The following is a 17,473-nucleotide window of genomic DNA, read 5'->3' as shown; positions in this document are numbered from 1 at the left end:
ATTATAGTATATTCCATTTGGAGTTTGTGAAGACTAAATTACTGATTATATGCAAAGAACGTAAACTAGTGTGTGGCCTCTAGTAAGCATTCAATAAATGTTAACTACAGTTATTATTCCATTATTGTTTCCCTTTCCCAATGCAAATTCCTGCTATTGTGGCACCCTGCTATTGTGAGTGCCTTCCTAGACATTGATACTTGTCTTTTTCTTCCTATTTGCATAGCTGAGTGTCCTTCAAGGTTAGACCCTCAGCCTTCCAGACCTGGGTATCTCCCTTCTCTTTTTTGGAGACCTCACCCATCCTGTGGCTTTGCTTGCACCTCTGCCCTCATCTCTCCTGCAGTCTTGTCCCATGCTGGGTCCTCTGGCCTCTGTTGAACAGCTAGCTGCCTGTTCGACATCTTGCCTTAAGCATCTTTCTGTCTTCTCAAACCCAGTGTGCTCAAAGTAGAAATTTCCATCATAAACAGATATCCTCTTCCACTTTGTACATCAAAGGTGCATTTATTAGTCAACTTTTAGTCATTTAAAGGTAATTCTCTGAGGACATCTTTAATTTATCTACCATGACCATCTGGATGCCAAGTTATAGCTATATTTTCATAAATATCTTTCAGATCCATCTTCCTCCTCTTTATACATTTTTTCATCCAATTTCAGATTATTGCAGTAGCTTCTTAGTTATTATTCCTGTGTATTATCTTATCTATCAGGTTAATCTTTAAATATGTCTTTTTTCTTGTGTCCTCAGCTTAAAAAGCTTAAAGGGCACTGCATACTTTCCTTCCTCTTCCTAGATAGGGTTACTTTTGTCTAGCCTTGCTTTTTGTCAGCATTACCAAGGCATGGACTTTGGCAAATGTAGGTTTAAGTCCCAGTTCTACCATATCCTGGCTGTGTGATGTTGGGCAAATGGATTAAATTCTCTGGGCCTCAGTTTCCTTATATTTAAAATGTGGATGTTGAATGTTGCCTTGCAGAGTTGCTGTAGGAATTAGATATAATGTAGAATATACTTCTGACACAGAGTATGTTCTCAAAAAATAGGTGGTGTGTATAGTAGGAATAGTAGTAATTGTAGCAGAGAAGGAAGTGGATAATTATTACAGTTAGAGAAATGCTATGTCACAGATATCTCCAAGGTACTATAAAAAACCAGGGCAGAGGGAGTTCCCTGGCAGTCCAGTGGTTAGGACTTGGCTCTTTCACAGCTGGGGCCTGGGTTCACTCCCTGGTTGGGAAACTAAGATCCCGCAAGTCACGTGGCATGGCCAAAAAAAACCCCCCAAGAAACAAAAAAAACAGGACAGAGATGGAGAACCAATCCATATCTCTGACAGAAGGGAGTCTCTCCCTTGTGGTCCCTATTCATGATCTCATGTTGATGCATGCTAGATATTTTATGTGACAGCTCCTGGCTCCGAGAAACGAAGGGTCCTCTTAACAACTGGGCCTCGGACTGCCATACAACACTTCCAATGTACTCTGTTGGTCAAACGAGTCACAGGGCAGCCCTGTGGGAAGGGGGCAGATGCCTTACCTCTGGATGAGAGAAGTGGACATCCTTTTTATTTTTTTTTCTTTTTTAACATCTTTATTGGAGTATAATTGCTTTACAATGGTGTTAGTTTCTGCTTTATAAGAAAGTGAATCAGTTATACATATACATATATCCCCATATCTCTTCCCTCTTGCATCTCCCTCCCTCCCACCCTCCCTATCCCACCCCTCTAGGAGGTCACAGAGCACGGAGCTGATCTCCTGTGCTATGCGGATGCTTCCCACTAGCTATCTATTTTACATTTGGTAGTGTATATATATCCATGCAACTCTCTCACTTTGTCACAGCTTACCCTTCCCCCTCCCCTTGTCCTCAAGTCCATTCTCTACGTCTGTGTCTTTATTCCTGTCCTGCCCCTAGGTTCTTCGGAACCTTTTTTTTTTTTTTTTTAGATTCCATATATGTGTGTTAGTATACGGTATTTGTCTTTCTCTTTCTGACTTGCTTCACCCTGTATGACAGACTCTGGGTCCATCTGTCTCACTACAAATAACTCAATTTTGTTTCTTCTTATGGCTGAGTAATATTCCATTGTATATATGTGCCACATCTTCTTTATCCATTCATCTGTCGATGGACACTTAGGTTGCTTCCATGTCCAAGCTATTATAAATAGAGCTGCAATGAACATTTTGGTACATGACTCTTTTTGAATTATGATTTTCTCAGGGTATATGCCCAGTAGTGGGATTGCTGGGTCATATGGTAGTTCTATTTTTAGTTTTTTAGGAACCTCCATACTGTTCTCCATAGTGGTTGTATCAATTTACATGACCACCAACAGTGCAAGAGGGTTCCCTTTTCTCCACACCCTCTCCAGCATTTATTGTTTGTAGATCTTTTGATCATGGCCATTCTGACCAGTGTGAGATGATATCTCATTGTAGTCTTGATTTGCATTTCTCTAATGATTAATGATGTTGAGCATTCTTTCATGTTCTTCTTGGCCATCTGTATATCTTCTTTGGAGAAATGTCTATTTAGGTCTTCTGCCCATTTTTGGATTGGGTTGTTTGTTTTTTTGATATTGAGCTGCATGAGTTGCTTGTATGTTTTGGAGATTAATCCTTTGTCAGTTGCTTCATTTACAAATATTTTCTCCCATTCTGAGGGTTGTCTTTTGTCTTGTTTATGGTTTCCTTTGCTGTGCAAAAGCTTTGAAGTTTCATTAGGTCCCATTTCTTTATTTTTGTTTTTATTTCCATTTCTCTAGGAGGTGGGTCAAAAAGGATCTTGCTGTGATTTATGTCATAGAGTGTTCTACCTATGTTTTACTCTAAGAGTTTGATGTTGTCTGCCCTTACATTTAGGTCTTTAATCCGTTCTGAGTTTATTTTTGTATATGGTATTAGGGAGTGTTCTAATTTCATTCTTTTATATGTAGCTGTCCAGTTTTCCCAGCACCACTTATTGAAGAGACTGTCTTTTCTCCATTGTATATCCTTGCCTCCTTTGTCATAGATTAGTTGACCACAGGTGCATGGGTTTATCTCTGGGCTTTCTATCCTGTTCCATTTATCTATATTTCTGTTTTTGTGCCAGTACCATACTGTCTTCATTACTGTAGCTTTGTAGTATAGTCTGAAGTCTGGGAGCCTGATTCCTCCAGCTCCATTTTTCTTTCTCAAGATTGTTTTGGCTATTCGGGGTCTTTTGTGTTTCATACAAATTGTGAAATTTTTTGTTCTAATTCTCTGAAAAATGCCATTGGTAGTTTGACAGGGACTGCATTGAATCTATAGATTGCTTTGGGTAGTACAGTCCTTTTCACAATGTTCATTCTTCCAATCCAAGAACATGGTATATCTCTCCATCTGATTGTAACATCTTTAATTTCTTTCATCAGTGTCTTATAGTTTTCTGCATACAGTTCTTTTGTCTCCTTAGGTAGGTTTATTCCTAGGTATTTTATTCTTTTTGCTGCATTGGTAAATGGGAGTGTTTCCTTAATTTCTCTTTAGGATTTTTCATCATTAGTGTATAGAAATGCAAGAGATTTCTGTGCATTAATTTTGTATCCTGCTACTTTACCAGATTCATTGATTAGCTCTTGTAGTTTTCTGGTAACATCTTTCGGATTCTCTATGTATAACATCATGTCATCTGCAAACAGTGACAGCTTAACTTCTTCTTTTGCAGTTTGGATTCCTTTTATTTCTTTATCTTCTCTGATTGCTGTGGCTAGAGCTTCCAAAACTGTGTCGAATAATAGTGGTGAGAGTGGACAACCTTGTCTTGTTCCTGATTTCAGAGGACATGGTTTCAGTTTTTCACCATTGAGAACGATGTTGGCTGTAGGTTTGTCATATATGGCCTTTATTATGTTGAGGTAGGTTCCCTCTATGCCTGCTTTCTGGAGGGTTTTTATCATAAATGGGTGTTGAAATTTGTCAAAAGCTTTTTCTGCATCAATTGAGATTGTCATATGGTTTTTCTCCTTCAATTTGTTAATATGGTTTATCACATTGATTGATTTGCATACATTGAAGAATCCTTGCATTCCTGGGATAAACCCCACTTGATCATGGTGTATGATCCTTTTAATGTGCTGTTGGATTCTGTTTGCTAGTATTCTGGTGAGGATTTTTACATCTATGTTCATCAGTGATATTGGCATATAGTTTTCTTTTTTGTGTGACATCTTTGTCTGGTTTTGGTATCAGGGTGATGGTTGCCTCGTAGAATGAGTTTGGGAGTGTTCCTCCCTCTGCTATATTTTGGAAGAGCTTGAGAAGGATAGGTGTTAGCTCTTCTCTAAATGTTTGATAGAATTCGCCTGGGAAGCCATCTGGTCCTGGGCTTTTGTTTGTTGGAAGATTTTTAATCAGAGTTTCAATTTCAGTGCTTGTGATTGGTCTGTTTATATTTTCTATTTCTTCCTGGTTCAGTCTTGGAAGGTTGTGCTTTTCTAAGTATTTGTCCATTTCTTCCAGGTTGTCCATTTTATTGGCATATAGTTGCTTGTAATAATCTCTCATGATCCTTTGTATTTCTGCAGTGTCAGTTGTTACTTCTCCTTTTTCATTTCTAATTGAATTGATTTGAGTCTTCTCCCTTTTTTTCTTGATGGTCTGGCTAATGGTTTATCAATTTTATTTATCTTCTCAAAGAACCAGCTTTTAGTTTTATTGATCGTTGCTATCATTTCCTTCATTTCTTTTAAATTTATTTCTGATCTGATCTTTATGGTTTCTTTCCTTCTGCTATCTTTGGGGGTTTTTTGTTCTTCTTTCTCTAATTGCTTTAGGTGCAAGGTTAGGTTGTTTATTTGAGATGTTTCCTGTTTCTTGAGGTAGGATCGTATTGCTATAAACAATACAATGGAATTGCTTTTGCTGCATTCCATAGGTTTTGGGTCATCGGGTTTTCATTGTCATTCGTTTCTAGGTATTTTTTATTTCCTCTTCGATTTCTTCAGTGTTCTCTTGGTTATTTATTAGTGTATTATTTAGCCTCCACATGTTTATATTTTGTACAGATTTTTTTCTTGTAATTGATATCTAGTCTCATAGTGTTGTGGTCAGAAAAGATAGTTGATATGATTTCAAGTTTCTTAAATTTACCAAGGCTTGATCTGTGACCCAAGATATGATCTATCCTGGAGAATGTTCCATGAGCACTTGAGAAGAAAGTGTATTCTGTTGTTTTGGGACAGAATGTCCTGTAAATATCAAGTCCATCTTGTTTAATGTATCATTTAAAGCTTGTGTTTCCTTATTTATTTTTATTTTGGATGATCTGTCCATTGGTGAAAGTGGGGTGTTAAAGTCCCCTACTATGATTGTGTTACTGTCGATTTCCCCTTTTATGGCTGTTAGCATTTGCCTTATGTATTGAGGTGCTCCTATGTTGGGTGCATAAATGTTTACAGTTGTTATATCTTCTTTCTCTTGGATTGATCCCTTGATCATTGTGTAGTGTCCTTCTTTGTCTCTTGTAATAGTCTTTATTTTAAAGTGTATTTTGTGTGATATGAGAATTGCTACTCCAGCTTTCTTTTGATTTCCATTTGCATGGAATATCTTTTTCCATCCCCTTCACTTTCAGTCTGTATGTGTCCCTAGGTCTGAGGTGGGTCTCTTGTAGACAGTATATATATGGGTCTTGTGTTTGTATCCATTCAGCCAGTATATATCATTTGGTTGGAGCCTTTAATCCATTTATATTTAAGGTAGTTATCAATATGTATGTTCCTATTCCCATTTTCTTAATTGCTTTGGGTTTGTTATTGTAGGTCTTTTCCTTCTCTTGTGTTTCTTGCCTAGAGAAGTTCCTTTACCATTTGTTGTAAAGCTGGTTTGGTGGTGCTGAATTCTCTTAGCTTTTGCTTGTCTGCAAAGGTTTTAATTTCTCCATCATATCTGAAGGAGACCCTTGGTTGAAGACTTTTCCCTTTCATCACTTTAAATATGTCCCGCCACTCCCTTCTGGCTTGCAGAGTTTCTGCTGAAAGATCAGCTGTTAACCTTATGGGGATTCCCTTGTATGTTATTTTTCCCTTGCTGCTTTTAATATGTTTTCTTTGTATTTAATTTTTGATAGTTTGATTAATATGTGTCTTGGCTTGTTTCTCCTTGGATTTATCCTGTATGGGACTCTCTGCACTTCCTGGACTTGATTGACTATTTCCTTTCCCATATTAGGGAAGTGTTCAACTATAATCTCTTCAAATATTTTCTCAGTCCCTTTCTTTTTCTCTTCCTCTGGGACCCCTATAATTCAAATGTTGGTGCATTTAATGTTGTCTCAGAAGTCTCTGAGACTGTCCTGAATCCTTTTCATTCTTTTTTCTTTATTCTGCTCTGCGGTAGTTATTTCCACTGTTTTATCTTCCAGGTCACTTATCCATTCTTCTGTCTCAGTTATTCCGCTATTGATTCCTTCTAGAGAATTTTAAATTTCATTTATTGTTTTGTTCATCATTGTTTGTTTGCTCTTTAGTTCTTCTAGGTCCTTGTTAAACGTTTCTTGTATTTTCTCCATTCTATTTCCAAGATTTTGGATATCTTTACTATCATTACTCTGAATTCTTTTTCAGGTAGACTGCCTATTTCCTCTTCATTTGTTTGGTCTGGTTGGTTTTTACCGTGCTCCTTCAGCTACCGTGTATTTCTCTGTCTTCTCATTTTGCTTAATTTATTGCATTTGGGGTCTCCGTTTCACAAGCTGCAGGTTCGTAGTTCCTGTTGTTTTTGGTGTCTGCCCCCAGTGGGTAAAGTAAGTTCAGTGGGTTGTGTAGGCTTCCTGGTGGGAGGGACTAGTGCCTGTGTTCTGATGGATGAGGCTGGATCTTGTCTTTCTTATGGGGAGGACCACATCAGTGGTGTGTTTTGGGGTGTCTGTGAACTTATTATGATTTTAAGCAGTCTCTCTGCAAATGGGTCGGGTTTTGTTCCTGTCTTGTAGTTGTTTTGCATGGGGTGTCCAGCACTGCAGCTTGCTGGCCGTTGAGTGGAACTGGGTCTTAGCATTTAGATGGAGAGCTCTGGGAGAGCTCTCGCCATTTGATATTACATGGGACTGCAAAGTCTCTGGTGGACCATTGTCCTGAACTCAGCTCTCCCACCTCAGAGGCTCGGGCCTGACACCTGGCCAGAGCGCCAAGGCCCTGTCAGCCACATGGCTCATAAGAAAAGAGAGAAAAAAAGAGAACAAAAGAAAAATAAATAAATAAATAAATAAAATAATGTTATTAAAATAAAAAAAATATTATTAAAAATAAAAAAAATAAAAGAGTAATAAAAAGAAAGTAAGAAAGAAGAGAGCAGCCAAACCAATAAACAAATCTACCAATGATAGCGAGTGCTAAAACTATACTTAAAAAAAAAAAAAGGACAGACAGAACCCCAGGATAAGTGGTAAAAGCAAAGCTATAGTGAGAAAAATCACACAAAGAAGCATACACGGGGCTTCCCTGGTGGCGCAGTGGTTGAGAGTCCACCTGCCGATGCAGGGGACACGGGTTCATGCCCCAGTCCGGGAAGATCCCACATGCAATGGAGCGGCTTGGCCCATGAGCCGTGGCCACTGAGCCTGCGTGTCCGGAGCCTGTGCTCCACAACGGGAGAGGCCACAACAGTGAGAGGCCCACATACCACAAAAAAAAAAAAAAAAAAGAAGCATACACATACACACTCACAAAAAGAGAAAAAGGAAAAAAAATATATATATATAAAAGGAAGAGAGCAACCAAATCAGTAAACAAATCTACCAATGATAATAAGCTCTAAATACTAAACTAAGATAAACATAAAATCAGAAACAAATTAGATGCAGAAAGCAAACCCAAAGTCTACAGTTGCTCCCAAAGTGCACCGACTCAATTTTGGGATGATTTGTTGTCTGTTCAGGTATTCCACAGATGCAGGGTACATCAGGTTGATTGTGGAGATTTAATCCGCTGCTCCTGAGCCTTCTGGGAGAGATTTCCCTTTCTCTTCTTTGTTCGCACAGCTCCTGGGTTTCAGCTTTGGATTTGGCCCTGCCTCTGCATCTAGGTCACCTGAGGGCGTCTGTTCCCCACCCAGACAGGATGGGGTTAAAGTAGCAGCTGATTAGGGGGCTCTGGCTCACTCTGGCCTGGGGGGTGGGAGGGGTCTTTAGCTGATCTTGATTGGAAATTTGGGCTCAGTGATCACCCAAGATGCTGTCTTCAGCCATCTCAGTTAGAAGAGCTGGGCCTGGATTAAGTCTATGAGAGGATACTACATCTAATCAACCCCATTGATTGTAGCCAGTATGGTCTCATCCTTTCCATTCACCTTTAGGGACCAACTCATTGACCTTTTGTTTCTTAGAATCAACTACTAAGAGAGATGTTGAACCCAGTGGCTTCTATTTTATTTGTTAAATAATTTAGAGTCCCTGGTTCCAAAATGTATTTAATTTTGTTTACAGTAACATGCATGAAATAAGTATATGTATACATATAAGATCAGAGGGGCTGAGAATAAAAATAGTAACTGCTATTTATTAAGCTTTATGTGCCAGGAACTTCCAAAGTTTTAAACATATTATTTCATCAATTCCCATAGCCAGTCAATGAGCTGGACATAATGATCTCCACTTTACAGATGAGGAAACTGAATCTTGGAGAGGTTAAGTAACTGATCCTAAGACCACAGAGTTGGTACCCAGATGCAAAAACGTAAGATGACTGCTAAAATCTCCTCTGATTCTGAGAGTCTAGGGTTCCAGGTGTTCTGTTTGCTCCTTCTGCCTTCACTGGGTTTGGGAGGGCAGGAAGTGAGAAGGAAGAATTTTCCTTAATTGCAGGAGGAGTGGGGAAGAGATTAGCATGGAACTTAAAATACATGACTGCCTTCTAAGAGTTGTCAAAGTAAATTGTGTCCCCAGAGACATTTAAAAGCAATTTGATCACACATTTACACATGGCTGTGGTTGGGGAAGCTGATGACTGGTCTACCAAAGCGGGTTTTAATGGAGTTCTGTGAGCAATACTTAGAAATGTTTTGCATAAGATATTACTTTGTAAATATCCTTGCTACATTTTAGTTAATCCTGACCATCTGGAACCTCACTTGTCATTTGAACATTTACTTAACCACCGTGTAAAAGTTTTCTAGTTAAAAAAGAATGCCAATTGTCCAATGGAAGTCTAGAGAACAGACCTAATAGATTAGTCCTGAGATGAGACAGAATTGTTTTTTTTGATGAATACTATCCACCTAGCCTGTGAACCAACCACTCTGTCTCTTGAGTTTGTTGTAATTCAGCTCCTTTGGTAGAGCAGTGTTGATTGTGATGGACATTTTCCAGTTCAAAAAAAACTTTTGGTGATTCCTCCGAGTATAGCACTCAAAAACCTCTAAGACAGTAGTTCTCAAAGTGTGATCCCCAAACCACCAGCAGCAACATCACTTGAGAATGTATCAGAAATGCAAATTCTTGGGCCCCATTCAAGATCTACTTACAATCGGTGTTTCAACAAGCTCTCTAGGTGATTCTGAAGCACACTGTGTTGGAGAACCATTGCTCTGAAATCTGCCCTTCAGCCAGTTTTCTAGGCTTACTTCTTCTACTTCCATATAAACACTCTACCATCCAGCTAACTTGTACTCTGTTATATTTATATGGGTATGTGGATACATGCATGTATATTTATAGATGGATATATATTTGTATATATACAATTTCTGTGTCCGGGTCTTTGTCCATGCTCTTTATAGCAACTGGATTATACTTTCTCCTCCATTGTCCTTGCACAGTCTCTAAAATCCAACTTAAAAGACACTTATTGGAGACAGGCTTTCCCCATCCCTCTACTAGATACGACCTTTCACATCCCAAAAACCTGGTTCCACATTTTAATGTAATTTATTTTAATTGGTAGTTATTAAGGGTTTACTATTTATTCAGCCCTTTTGTGAGCATAACTCTATGTCTAGCATTGTAGTAGACATTGAGGATACAATTGTGAACAGGCAAATATCTCTGGAACTTATAAATCAGTTAGGGGTAGACTTTTCTCACCTCCTGTCCTAGATCATAGCCCTGAGAAGGTGCAGGTGTCTTGTACTGCTCGGTGTCCCACAGGTTGTATTAAGTTATGGCGGGCAGGGTAGAAGGTGATGTTCTTGTCTTTTCTGGTCTGTATAGGATACACCAGAGTATTATGCTCTCCTTGTGGCTCCCACTCTTAAGAGGGAATGGCACACTGTAACATACAGAGGACACAGAGCCCCTGCTGTTGGTGCAAATCACCTCCTCTAAACCGAAGTTTCTCAAATGTTGCACTACTGTCCTTGTAGACCAGATGATTCTTTGTTGTAGGGGGCTATCTTGTGCCTTGTAAGACATTTGGCAACATTCCTGATCTCTACCCACTGGTTGCCAGTAGCATCACCCTTTCCAGTTATGGCAACAAAATATGTCTCCATACATTACCAAATATCCTTTGGCATGCAGAATCAACCCTGGTTGGATACAACTGGGAATATTTTTACCTGCAGAAAATAAAACTTAAGAGTAATGTAGAAGCTCTCTCCAGATATCTGTAGGACTGCAGTGCAGAAGAAGAACTAGAGATAGAACTTTTAAATTGAGACTGAGGGTAAAACTGGAAGTTACAGAAAATCAATTTTGGAGGAGACCTTTTTAACTTCAGGGGAGCCTTGAGTTTAGAAAATGTACTTTGGTAGGACTTGGTGAATTCCCAGTCCTTAGTGCATTCATGCAGGCTTGGATATACCTCATTTTAGAGGGGACTTGGGGATTTCAGGATTTTGAGGATCCTTCAAGTTTTGAGATTCAGTGTTTTTACGTGTCCAAAGTGGCTTCTAAAGAATTAGAATAATCCCTTGGGGATTTTGGGAAGGCGGCAGAGTGAAGTGATAGTAGTGAAATTAACCTTCTGACCCTTGTGTCAGGCGGCCTGGGCCAGATCCCAGCCTGGCGCTTACCACCAGTAGGACCTTGGACAAATCTCAACACTTCTGTGTTTCTGTTTCCTCATCTGTGAAAGGGGTGCATTTATAGTTCCTATTTCAAAAGTAGTTGTGACGGGCTTCCCTGGTGGCGCAGTGGTTGAGAGTCCGCCTGCCGATGCAGGGGACACAGGTTCGTGCCCCGGTCCGGGAGGATCCCACATGCCGCGGAGCGGCTGGGCCCGTGAGCCATGGCCGCTGAGCCTGCGCGTCCGGAGCCTGTGCTCCGCGACGGGAGAGGCCACAACAGTGAGAGGCCCGCGTACCGCAAAAAATCAAGGAAAAAAAAAAAAAAAAAAAAGTAGTTGTGAGGACCAAATGAGATAATACAGGTAGACCTCTTGGTAAGTAAATGAAAAGTAACTCTTATTATTAACTCAGCAAGTGTGCTTTGCCTAAACTCCAAATAACTTGCAAATTTAACTATCTACTTCTGTCTGTTTGTGTTGTACATGTGTTTGGGAGGCAGTTCATAATAGGACAAATACATTTGTTATTAGCACTGGTAATATAATCCAAATATAAGTATTAAAAAGCAACCATGATAGATAAAGATCAAGTTTTCTGATTTCTATCTCGTCCTTGATCTGTAGACAAAAGTTAGAATTTTAAGGGTCAGTTAACATTAGAACTCAATTTTTGTGTGTGTGTGTGTGGTACGCAGGCCTCTCACTGTTGTGGCCTCTCCCGTTGTGGAGCACAGGCTCCGAACGCGCAGGCTCAGCGGCCATGGCTCACGGGCCTAGCTGCTCCGCGGCATGTGGGATCTTCCCGGACTGGGGCACGAACCCGTGTCCCCTGCATGGGCAGGCGGACTCTCAACCACTGCGCCACCAGGGAAGCCCTAGAACTCAATTTTTATTAATCATTTTATTGAGTGATGTTTGTTTTCACATACTTAATTTACACTCTTGAATGCAGCCTTCAAGAGGATGTTTAGTTTTCAGACCCTTTGCTAGAAAGCAAAGATTGGAAAGATATGAAGAAAGAAATTAGAAGAATATGAGGTGGCTTACTTATGGTAGCTGTCTCAAGGATGCCAAGGCCTTGGTAAGAATCTTGGGCCCATAAAATCGAGGGCTCTAATTTGAGCTCCAGATAAAAACCTTATATTCTCTACTCCGTGCCACTTAAAAATCATATTATTTTTACTGTAAGATATAGCACCAGATTGAAGATTTAGAGGAGAAGATTTAAGTAAAACACATACGTAGACACAATTTGGTATTTTTCTTATTCATCCTTACTATTATTCACAACTCAATCAGTATAATTTGAAGAACATGAAATTCTTTTTTCCTTTTACTTATTGCTAACTTTTAAAGTAGGGAATGAAGGATTTTTCCCAAGTTTGCCCAGCCACCTCACATCATGCAAGAGTAACTTTCTACAGCTCTCTGTGCAAGAAACCATGGCTGTGTCCCACCTTAGCCCCCTGGGAAATGAGCTGTCCAAGCAACTTTATTGCAAACACTCATTGTCCAGGGCACAGATTGGTAGCATGTGTACTACATCCACAGGATCCCCCTTGAAGTTGAATTTCAAAAGGAAACCCGTCACCATTATTTATTTCTCTGTAGCAGCAGCTCCTAATAGCCTAGGGTAATGCAAATTAAAGCATAGAACATTTGGACAGCAGAACTTGGGGAGTTCTTACTGTTGACAGGGTATTCATCATGCCATGGGAATCAGACAGTCACCCTGGCCAAGTTAGACTTAGAAAGAAAGGCTTTCATAAAAATGTTATGAGCACCAATATAACCATGTATTCAAAGTCCTCTTCTGTAAATTCTATTGTCTTCCCAACATAATCCTCTAAACATCCATACCTACTTATGGAAGTCAGAAGAACATCTTGCTTCCTCAAACATAACTTTTGTCCTGCAAGGTGTTTAATTTGGCTTTGTCTTTTTGAATTTTTAGATTTATATGACAATGGAGATCCAACCCAAATTCCTAAAGTCTTATCTTTACCCAGTATCTTGACATCTGTTCCAAACCTCAAAAATTATAAATTATACAGCAAAGGTAGGGGGGACATCTATTGGGTTAGCCAAGACGTTCCTTTGGGTTTTTCTGTAAGATGTTATGGAAAAACCCAAACTAACTTTTTGGCCAACCCAGTATTTTTCACTTATCCCTTGATTGCCTTCTTTGGGTTGGTAGCTGAAGGGATTCTATAATTTGAGCTATGATCTGTAGGTATATTGAATAAAAACAAAGGTATTCTTACTTAGAACAAAGCATCTATGAAGGACGTATCTGGCATTCAAAACCATTTTTATTGAGGCAAGGTACTTTGGTTGCAAGTAACAGAGGCTGCCTTTAGCCAACTTTGTTAGCTTTTGCTAGGGTTGTCATAACAAAGTACCATAAACTGGGTGGTCTGGAACAACAGGATATTTATTGTGTTACAGTTCTAGAGGCTAGAAGTCTGAAATCAAGGTGTTAGCAGGGCCCTGCTCCCTCTGAACCTGTAGGGAAAAGATTCTCCCTTGTCTCTTCTAGCTTCAGTTGTTTTGCTGGCAATCTTTGGTGTTCTTTGGCTTGTAGAAGCATCATTTCAGTCCTCTGTCTTCACATTGCCATCTTCTCACTGAGCATATCTGTCTGGGTCTAACTTTCCCTTTTTGAAAGGATTTCAGTCATGTTGGATTAAGGCCCACCCTAATGGCCTCATTTTAATTTTATTACCTCTCTAAAGAGCCTATCTCCAAATAAGGCCGTATTCCAAGGCACTGAGGGTTTGGATTTCAACATATCTTTTGGGAGAGGGGGACACACTTCAACACATAAGATCAACTTAAGCAAAAAGGGAATTTTGTGGGAAAATATGAGGTGACTTATTTAATTGAAGGAAGAGCTAAAGAATGAGGACCCAAAGGGGCAAGAGCATGACTGCCCAAAGATCCAAGGAGCAGGAGCTACTCTCAGCCCCACCAGGAAGCTGCTGTGGGAATAGAGGAACCTTCTCTGACTTTCCCATTTTTGCATCACTCTGCATGACATTCAGAGTCCCAGGAAAAAGTCTGATTGAGTCACTCCCTGGCTGGAAAAGTCAGTCCCATCATTTATTCTCCCAGCTACATGACAGCAACAGAGAAGAGAATTCCCAAAGGATTTGGGATGCTATTACCAAGAAAAAGGAGGAAAAATGGTAAATGTACAAAACCAATATCTAATCTAGGCCCTCTAGCAGGAAATAAAGAAGGGAGCAAAATTTGAAAAAATAAGTATATTTTTATGTACTCCAAATTCATCAGCTCTATGTTAGTAAACCTCTGATGATTGTTAATACAGCCATTCAGAAAAACTTGCCACTGTGATATAATTTGCCTTTCTTATATAAGTGATGAGTGTGGAGAGAATTCCAGCTAATCATGTTTCTTTCCGCTACTGAGTTACGTTTAGTTAGATTTGGCTACCGTGTCAGTTTTACAGATAGAGAAAGTTAGTTCCTGAGTAATTCCCTCTCCCATTATTTGGTCTGTTGTTCTATACTCTGGTCCAGATCAGGATACCCCACTGTCTTGCTGGCCACAGGGAGCTCCCTGGTACAATGTGGTTAGCTACTCTTTGATGCCCTGTAGGGAAGGGTATAATCCCCTTGCAGCGCCTGAGGCACTCTCTTCTCATGCTTTAACACTAGGCTCTCCTCCTTCTCATTGCACCCTCTCTCCCAACTCATCCTACCAGCACCTTTTCAAAGAATATAGCCATTGTTCTATTAGTTATGCTTTGAATTAAGAAAAGAAAGGAAGAGGTTGTAAAGATTAAAGTGAACTGCATAAAATGAGGGGTATAAGGGAGTGACTCATCATTAAATGGTGAAAAATCTTAAAGAATAGACTTAGCCTCCAGGCTGTCTCTTTGCATTTTTTCTTTGACTCTTCCAAAGACAAATGGCTGATAGAACTACCATGGTATTTTGCCTGTTGCCAGTTCAGTGAACTTCCTCGTCATGGAAGTAGTGATCTCCATGACTGGAACAACATACAAGGAGCAGTCTGGGAGTTAGAGACCAGATTATTGAGTTTGGCAAGTTGCACCTCTCTCTGGAGATAAGAAGAAAGTTAGTACAGTAGGCAGAATCTGGGCTCAGGAAAGCGTGAGCAGAGAGTCCCATGAGAAGATCAGACCCTGATAAACGGGGATGAGATGGTCTCTACCAGTAGGTAGGAAATGATGGAGCAGGAAACATTTGGAACTTGACATTCTTGGCATCAGAGAAACAGTTAAATGGTTCAGCCCAGAAGTAACACATGTCAATTCTGTTCATGACTCATAGGCCAAGTCACTCAGCCCCACTCAACCACAAGGAGGTCAGGAAGTGCATGTGCCCAAAAGGGGGAACTGGACATACCTAGCAAACAGCAGTAGTGACTTCCACTTGTCAAAATGCAAACTCCAGATTCCTCCCTAACAGGCTCTAATTCAGGAGATCCTTGGAATCTGCATTTTAAGTAGGTCTCCTCAGGTGAGTCTGATGCAGGGGAGAAGGGTGGAATCTTTGGACCACAATTTAAAGAACACTGACTTAGAGCATCACCTCAGTATAGGTAGGTGATCAAGAGGATGGGGACAAGTTTGAGATACTGTTCTTAGAGCTCAGATATAGGGCCAACCCTGGGTCACCTCAAGTTGTTACCAAAGAGGACTGCGTATGTCTAGACACTGAGGCCCAGAGAGCTGGACAGAAGCTCTTAAAATGCCCAGGCATGAGAGTAGTGCTGGATCCGTGCCTGAGACTGAGCAGACCCTCAGGTATATGTTGAGCTTCTCAGATATTGGGAGAAGAAGAGGGATATGGGACCAACGCCTGGTTCTCATATGTATGATCTAAAGTTTATATTTATAATAGCAGAAACTCTTTGACCAATATAACATTTTATTGTACCATTGCTTTTTTCTTTCCTCTGTTCTTTTCCCACTTCTCTCTCCTTCTCCTTCCCTTCCTCTACTACCCACTCACCCCATTTCCCCCCATTATTTTCTCTTCTTCCTTATTTTTATTCCCTACCTCCGCCTCTAATTTTCCTCTTTCCCAATATCTCCTCTGCTTATCGCCCTTCTCCCCCATCCTTCTCCCATCTTCTCTATCAATTATGCTCCCTCCTCCCTCTCATCCATCCTTTCCCTTGGCACCCCCCCCAATCCCCTCTCCAGGTATTATGCCATCTGCTGCCAGCCTTTGGTCTATAGGAACAAGATGACCCCTCTGCACATCGCATTAATGCTGGGAGGCTGCTGGGTCATCCCCATGTTTATCTCTTTTCTCCCTATAATGCAAGGCTGGAATAACGTTGGCATAATTGATTTGGTAAGTACTCGTGCAGACCCCACTGGTTTACTGTCTGACTAACTTTGTTTGCTTGGGATTCCAAATAAACAAACAGTGTCAGGTTAGGTGGATATTCTAAGAAAGATCCTGATAGTGGTCTGAGTAACAACAATAACAAACAAAAAAAGCAGGCTAACATTTTCAAAAGCTTACTGTATGCCAGAAAGTACACTAAGTACATATAATCCTGACAGCATCCCTTTGGGAAAATTACAATACTTTTCCCCCATTTCACAGATGAGAAAACTCAGGGTCAAAAAAGTGAAGTAACATGCCCAGTATCACACAGCTATTGAATAGCAAAACAGGTGTTCAAAGCTTAGCAGACATACTCCAGAGCCTGAGGGAAGTGATGTGCCCCAAGAGACCTTCATCTCATTTCATGCTGAGACCCTATGAGGCTTACAGTGACCCAGAGAAAACCTGTCACGGAGGTGGGGCTTCTGGAGAATGTATGGGCCAGGAGTCAAGAGAACTGGACCCTGAGCTCAGCTCCGTCCCTGACCCACTTCCTGAAGGGCTGTGATGAGAAAATTCATGGGTCCTCAGTGGGAACAGTGTCTTCCAGTGGTGCAGGAGAACAGCACGTGGCACAGGTGCCAGGCATCTGCCAAGCCCTATCTAGATGCTCATGAAGAGTTTCCAGCTCTGACATACTATGTTTTTAATATCAAACTTGTAATGAAGATCAAAAGCTATGGTCTGGATCCATTAGCAGGTATATATATTCCCTAAGGAAGTTGTCAGGCAATCACTTTAAAATGGATCCCAGGACCGTGTTGTGGTAGGGAGGGGAATGGGGAGGAGAGATTGAGAGTGAGCTCTGGCCCAAGAGGACCAGTCAGTGTAGGAGCTGCCCCTTCCTCTCTCCATCCCATTCCTAGCCCCTAATCTTGCCTTATTCTTTGTCCAGGAAAGGATATCCAAACCAAGGCTGGGCCAGGATTTGCATGTGGTATGTCAGAACAAGAGTTCCTTGGGCTTCTGAAAGAAATGCTGGGCACAGAGGAGTGGAGAAGTGAAAGGGGATCCGTACAAGGGAGACTGTATGGATATTTTCTTAAATCCTATCCCTCTTCTTTCAAACTTTCATTTTTTTCATTCTTGGGGGAAATGAAATTC

At 40.6% G+C, this 17,473-nt stretch overlaps 1 protein-coding gene across 1 annotated transcript in view; it reads left to right on the top strand.

Moving 5' to 3' along the window:
* HTR4 (5-hydroxytryptamine receptor 4) overlaps positions 1–17,473 on the top strand; it is a 160,260-nt gene that overhangs the window by 119,112 nt on the left and 23,675 nt on the right. The window contains exons 5-6 of the mRNA XM_081230627.1: positions 16,177–16,330; positions 17,265–17,306. Of these exons, the coding sequence (XP_081086753.1) occupies positions 16,177–16,330; positions 17,265–17,306 (196 nt within the window). The remainder of the gene's footprint in view (positions 1–16,176; positions 16,331–17,264; positions 17,307–17,473) is intronic.

The sequence above is a fragment of the Mesoplodon bidens genome (genome assembly GCF_964165515.1).
Source record: "Mesoplodon bidens genome assembly, chromosome: 4".
NCBI lineage: Eukaryota > Metazoa > Chordata > Mammalia > Artiodactyla > Ziphiidae > Mesoplodon > Mesoplodon bidens.
Note: the sequence above shows the minus strand (reverse complement) of the source record. Positions and strands in the feature narration are given on the sequence as shown.